Below are 6997 nucleotides of genomic sequence, written 5' to 3'. Positions count from 1 at the left end.
AGATACAGAGCTCTAGAGGGAGAGAGACAGAGACAAATAGATAGAGAGGGAATCAGAGAGACAGAGAGACATAGAGAGGGAGGGAGACAGAGAGACGGGGAGTGAGAGAGCCAGCGAGAGGGAGAGAGACAGAGAGATGGGGACAGACAGACAGAGAAAGGGAGTGAGAGAGACAGAGAGCGAGAGAGAGAGAGAGAGAGAGATAGACAGAGACACAGAGAGAGATACAGAGAGAGAGCGAGAGATGGGGACAGACAAACAGAGAGAGATACAGAGAAAGAGAGATGGAGACAGAAAGAGAGCGGGAGTAAGAGATGCAGTGAGAGAGACCGATACAGAGAGTGGGAGAGAGCCGGAGACAGACAGACAGAGATAGAGAGAGGGAATGAGAGAGAGAGAGAGAGAGAGAGATGGAGACAGACAGACAGAGCGAGAGGGAGTGAGAGAGGGAGAGAGACAGAGACAGATAGACAGACACACAGAGAGGGAGTGAGAGAATGAAAGAGAGAGACAGAGAGACGGGGACCGAGAGAGAGAGAGAGTGAGAGAGGCAGAGAGAGATACAGAGCTCTAGAGGGAGAGAGACAGAGACAGATAGATAGAGAGGGAATGAGAGAGACATAGAGAGGGAGGGAGACAGAGAGACAGGGACAGACAGAGAGAGGGAGTGAGAGAGCCAGAGAGAGGGAGAGACAGAGAGATGGGGACAGAGAGACAGAGAAAGGGAGTGAGAGAGACAGAGAGAGGGAGAGAAAGAGAGAGAGGGAGAGAGACAAAAAGATGGGGACAGACAGACAGAGAGGGAGTGAGCGAAACAGAGAGAGGGAGAGAGATGGGGACAGACAGACAGAGAGAGAGAGTGAGAGAAGGAGAGATACAGTGAGAGAGGGAGAAATACACACACAGAGACAGAGATACAGAGAGACAGATTGTGAGAGAGACAGAGAGAGGGAGAGTGAGAGAGGGAGTGAGAGAGGGAGAGAGGGAGAGAGACACACACAGAGACAGAGATACAGATAGACAGATTGTGAGAGAGACAGAGAGAGGGGGAGTGAGAGAGGGAGAGATACAGTGAGAGAGGGAGAGAGACACACACAGAGACAGAGATACAGAGAGACAGGGTGTGTGAGAGAGGGAGACAGAGAGTAAGAGAGGGAGTGAGAGAGGGAGAGATACAGTGAGAGAGGGAGAGAGACACACAGAGTCAGAGATACAGAGAGACAGAGTGTGTGAGAGAGAGACAGGGAGTGAGAAAGGGAGAGATATAGTGAGAGAGAGAAGGAGACACACACAGAGACAGATATACAGAGAGATACACAGGGTGACAGAGTGTGAGAGAGACAGAGAGTGAGAGAGGGAGAGATACACACACAGAGACAGAGATACAGAGAGACAGAGTGTGTGAGAGAGGGAGACAGAGAGTAAGAGAGGGAGTGAGAGAGTGAAAGAGAGAGACAGAGAGACGGGGACCGAGAGAGAGAGAGAGTGAGAGAGGCAGAGAGAGATACAGAGCTCTAGAGGGAGAGAGACAGAGACAGATAGATGGAGAGGGAATGAAAGAGACAGAGAGACATAGAGAGGGAGGGAGACAGAGAGACGGGGACAGACAGAGAGAGGGAGTGAGAGAGCCAGAGAGAGGGAGAGACAGAGAGATGGGGACAGAGAGACAGAGAAAGGGAGTGAGAGAGACAGAGAGAGAGAGAAAGAAAGAGAGGGAGAGAGACAAAAAGATGGGGTCAGACAGACAGAGAGGGAGTGAGCAAAACAGAGAGAGGGAGAGAGATGGGGACAGACAGACAGAGAGAGAGAGTGAGAGAAGGAGAGATACAGTGAGAGAGGGAGAGATACACACACAGAGACAGAGATACAGAGAGACACAGTGTGTGAGAGAGAGACAGAGAGTGAGAGAGGGAGAGATATAGTGAGAGAGGGAAGGAGACACACACAGAGACAAAGAGATACACAGGGTGACAGAGTGTGAGAGAGACAGAGAGTGAGAGAGGGAGTGAGAGAGGGAGGGATACACACACATAGACAGAGATACAGAGAGACAGAGTATGTGAGAGAGGGAGACAGAGAGTAAGAGAGGGAGTGAGAGAGGGAGAGATATAGTGAGAGAGGGAAGGAGATACACACAGAGACGGAGATGCAGAGAGACAGGGTGTGTGAGAGAGGGAGACAGAGAGTAAGAGAGGGAGTGAGAGAGGGAGAGATACAGTGAGAGAGGGAGAGAGACACACACAGAGACAGAGATACAGAGAGCCAGAGTGTGTGAGAGAGAGACAGAGAGTGAGAGAGGGAGTGAGAGAGGGAGAGAGACACACATAGAGACAGAGAGACAGAGAGAGGGGGAGTGAGAGAGGGAGAGATAGTGAGAGAGGGAGAGAGACACACACAGAGACAGAGATACAGAGAGACAGAGTGTGTGAGAGAGAGACAGAGAGTGAGAGAGGGAGTGAGAGAGGGAGAGATACAGTGAGAGAGGGAGAGAGACACACAGAGACAGAGAGACAGAGAGTAAGAGAGGGAGTGAGAGAGGGAGAGATAGAGTGAGAGAGGGAGAGACACACACACAGAGACAGAGATACAGAGAGACAGAGTATGTGAGAGAGAGACAGAGAGTGAGAGAGGGAGAGAGGGAGAGAGACACACACAGAGACAGAGATACAGAGAGACAGATTGTGAGAGAGACAGAGAGAGAGGGAGTGAGAGAGGGAGAGATACAGTGAGAGAGGGAGAGAGACACACAGAGTCAGAGATACAGAGAGACAGAGTGTGAGAGAGAGACAGAGACAGAGAGAGGGGGAGTGAGAGAGGGAGAGATACAATGAGAGAGGGAAGGAGACACACACAGAGACAGAGATACAGAGAGACAAATTGTGTGAGAGACAGAGAGAGGGGGAGTGAGAGAGGGAGGGATACAGTACAGTGAGAGATGGAGAGAGACACACACAGAGACAGAGATACAGAGAGACAGAGTGTGAGAGAAACAGAGTGAGGGGCAGTGAGAGAGGGAGAGATACAGTGAGAGATGGAGAGAGACACACACAGAGACAGAGAGACAGAGTGTGTGAGAGAGAGACAGAGAGTGAGAGAGGGAGTGAGAGAGGGAGAGATACAGTGAGAGAGGGAAGGAGACACACAGAGAGACAGAGTGTGTGAGAGAGGGAGATTTGTGAGTGCGCTTCATTCTCTCCACCTTGCCCAAGGTGGTTTGAGCGCTGTGTGGGCGGGGTGCTCCGCCCATCACCAGCAGCAGCCGGGGAGCTAGTTGGCTGGAGCCTGGGTGCAGGCGGTCCTCCAGCCCTTGGTGAGTGACTACAGAGTGTGAGTGGAGGCGAGGGCAGTCAGTGAAAGGCAGACATCTTCCCCAGTGTGTGAAGATCTGCAGCTCCGAGAGAGCGGCTGTACCTGTCCGAGAGCGGCTCCCAGCTTAGGCTGCCCGCACTGTATCGCTGCTCAGCCCGCACTGCGCGCCCGGGCCACCCTCCAGCACCATGGGGGTAAGTAACACAACCAGGGGGCATCTCTGGGGCACGGACAGCCACCGTGCGGGGCACGGGCAATGGCAGGGGGGGAGGATTTGCGGGATCACAGTGCGGGAGAGCGGAGGGGGAGAGGGAGAGAGAGGGAGAGGCAGCAAGGGAGACATGCCCGGAAGATGGAGAACGGCTGCAGTGCAGAGGAAGACATGCAAGGGGAGGTGGAGAGGAGAACAGATTGGTGAACGCAGCAAGGGAGGTGAAAAGAGAGACAGGAGGGAACGTGAGAGATAGAAAGAGAGAGGGAGAGAGAGACAGAGAGAGGGAGAAACGGAGAGGACGTGACAGCGAGAGAGCGAGACAGAGGGAAGGAGACAGAGAGAGAGAGTAACAGAGAGAGAGAGAAGGAGACAGAGAGTGACAGAGAGAAGGAGACAGAGAGTGACAGATAGAGAGAGAGAGAAGGAGACAGAGAGGAGACAGAGAGAGACGGACAGAGAGAACAAGGCAGAGAGTGACAGACAGAGAGACAGCCAGAGCGACAAAGACGGAGGGAGACAGAGAGAACGAGACAGGTGGAGAGATAAGACAGAGAGAGAGAGAATGGAAGGAGAATATTTGTGGGAGGGAGAAGATGGAGAGAGGCAGAGAGACAGGGGGAGAAAATGTGTGAGAGGGAGAGAGAAAAAGATGGAGCGAGAGAGGCAGAAAGAAACAGAGAGAATCTAATACATGGATATGTGCAATGGGACATGATGCGGTCCCCCTCTCTCTGCCTCCTCCTCTCTCTCCCCCTCTCTCTGCCTCCTCCTCTCCCTCTCCCTCTCTCTGCCTCCTCTCTCTCCCCCTCTCTCTGCCTCCTTCTCTCTCTCTCCCCCTCTCTGCCTCCTTCTTTCTCTACCCCCTCTCTCTGCCTCCTTCTCTCTCTCCCCCTCTCTCTGCCTCCTTCTCTCTCTCGCTGATGCTGCCCATTCAGCCGGGAGCCCCTTGCCCGCCGTTCCTCCATTTTGTGTTGGTGTGAGGTGGTGCAGAGAGAGTCTTGCTCCCCAGCAGGGCTGTCCCTGTACGTGAGGAAGGTTGCCTGCGGATGCGGTGTGGGTGAGTGCTGCAGAGCTGGACCGTAGCCAGCCCACTCCCTCCCAGCCAGCAGTACTGCGGAGATGGCGGGGGATGGGAGGAAGCCAAGGTCACAGAGGTTCAGCGATGTGAAGGTGATCACCCAGCACATCTGCCTCCTTCACTGCAGCACCCAGCGGAATGGCTGCCGAGCTGCAGCAGCAGGAGGATGGAGCTGGCCCGCTCACACTCCTTCCCCTCACTGCCCCAGCTCTGCTGTTTACTGCTGTTGTTTCAGATCTGTGGCTGTTCAGAGAAAAATTGTTTTCAATTCATCTTCACCAACTCCATTTCTGCTGGCTCCTATCTCTTTCCCTCTCTCTGTTTCTGCCTCTTTTTCTCTCTGTCTCTGTTTCTATCCCTCTATCGCTCTGTTTCTCTCTCTCTGTCTCTCTCTTTCTGTTTCTCTCCCTGACTCTCTTTCTCTCCCTTTTTCATTCTCTTTCTCTCTCTGTCAATATTGCAAGCCCTCTCTATATCTTTTTCTGTTTCTTTCTCTCAATATCTCTCTCTATCTCTTTCTTCCTCAGTCTCTATTTCTCTCTTAAACTGTTTATCTCTCTCTGTCTCTCTCTGTCTTTATTTCTGTCTCTCTCTGTTTCTTTCTCTCTGTTTCTATCATAGTCAGCCTCTCTACCTCTCTCTTTCTCTCACTCTCTGTCTATCTGTCTCTCTGTCTCTCTCTCTCTCTGTCTATTTCTGTCTCAGTCGCTCTCTCTCTCTGTCTCTCTCTGTCTCAGTCTCTCACTCGGTCCCTCTGTCTGTCTCTATCGCTCTTTCTGTCTATCTCTCAGTCTCTCTCTCTGTCTCTGTATCTCTCTCTCTCTGTCTCTCTCTTGGTCAATCTCTCTCAGTCTATGTGTATCTCTCTCTCTCTCTCTCTCTCTCCCTCTCTGTCTCTCTCTCTTAGTCTATCTCTCTCAGTCTCTGTGTATCTCTCTCTGTCTCTCTCTCTGTCTCTCTCTCTTGGTCTATCTCTCTCAGTCTCTGTGTATCTCTCTCTGTCTCTCTCTCTGTCTCTCTCTCTTGGTCTATCTCTCTCAGTCTCTGTGTATCTCTCTCTGTCTCTCTCTCTGTCTCTCTCTCTTGGTCTATCTCTCTCAGTCTCTGTGTATCTCTCTCTCTGTCTCTCTCTCTGTCTCTCTCTCTTGGTCTATCTCTCTCAGTCTCTGTCTATCTCTCTCTCTCTCTCTCTCTCTCTCTCTCTCCCTCTCTGTCTCTCTCTCTTGGTCTATCTCTCTCAGTGTCTATCTCTCTCTCTCTCTCTCCCTCTCTGTCTCTCTCTCTTGGTCTATCTCTCTCAGTCTCTGTGTATCTCTCTCTCTGTCTCCCTCTCTGTCTCTCTCTCTTGGTCTATCTCTCACAGTCTCTGTCTATCTCTCTCCTGTTCTCTCTCTCAGTCTCTCTCTCTTCCTCTCTGTCTCTCTCTCTGTCTCTCCCTCTCTCAGTCTATCGCTCAGTCTCTCTCTGTTTATCTGTCTCTCTCAATCCCTATTGTGTCCCTCACATACCCTGCCGTGCCAGCTCTGTGCCCCCCAGCCTGCGGTACGTGCCAGTCTCTCTCTCAGTGGCGACACGGTGGCGTGCGTTTTGCTGCAGAGTGCTGATGCTGCAGTCCCTCCCGATCCGCAATGCCTCGCCACCAGTTGCTGCCACTGCAAATGCATCATGCGACGATGGGGCAAGTGACGCAGCTCGCTGTTAACCCCTCGCATGCCCAGCGCAGCTGGGGAGAGCCGGCCAGCTCACCATGGCACTGGGCTGCTTGCCGGATTCAGCACTGAGCTCGGGATGTTGCCCGGGACAGCTCCCGGCTTTGCTCAGCTAATCAACTGCCTCCAGAGTCAAACCCTCCACCCCCCCCCCCACCTCCCCCGGCCCCGCCAGATTATTGGCTGAGTACTGAGGGAGCCCCGCACTGTTGGAGGGTCGGTACTGAGGGAGCGCCGCACTGTCGGAGGGGCGGTACTGAGGGAGTGCTGCACTGTCGGAGGGGCAGTACTGAGGGAGCGCTGCACTGTCGGAGGGTCGGTACTGAGGGAGCGCTGCACTGTCGGAGGGTCGGTACTGAGGGAGCACCACACTGTCGGAGGGGCAGTACTGAGGGAGCACCACACTGTCGGAGGGGCAGTACTGAGGGAGTACTGCACTGTCGGAGGGGCAGTACTGAGGGAGCCCCGCACTGTCGGAGGGTCGGTACTGAGGGAGCACCACACTGTCGGAGGGGCAGTACTGAGGGAGTACTGCACTGTCGGAGGGTCGGTACTGAGGGAGCCCCGCACTGTCGGAGGGTCGGTACTGAGGGAGCACCACACTGTCGGAGGGGCAGTACTGAGGGAGTACTGCACTGTCGGAGGGGCAGTACTGAGAGAGTGCTGCACTGTCGGACAGAGAGTACT

General features: G+C 53.5%; 1 protein-coding gene across 1 annotated transcript in view; it reads left to right on the top strand.

Annotated features, from left to right (window-relative positions):
* Positions 1-3337: 3337 nt before the first annotated feature.
* The window catches only part of LOC139241116 (sodium/potassium-transporting ATPase subunit alpha-3), a 152454-nt gene continuing 148794 nt past the window's right edge, over positions 3338-6997 (top strand). Inside the window, exon 1 of the mRNA XM_070869809.1 lies at positions 3338-3503. Within this exon, the coding sequence (XP_070725910.1) occupies positions 3498-3503 (6 nt within the window). The 5' untranslated portion in view covers positions 3338-3497. The remainder of the gene's footprint in view (positions 3504-6997) is intronic.

This window comes from Pristiophorus japonicus, chromosome Y, assembly GCF_044704955.1.
Source record: "Pristiophorus japonicus isolate sPriJap1 chromosome Y, sPriJap1.hap1, whole genome shotgun sequence".
Classification (NCBI taxonomy): domain Eukaryota; kingdom Metazoa; phylum Chordata; class Chondrichthyes; family Pristiophoridae; genus Pristiophorus; species Pristiophorus japonicus.
Note: the sequence above shows the minus strand (reverse complement) of the source record. Positions and strands in the feature narration are given on the sequence as shown.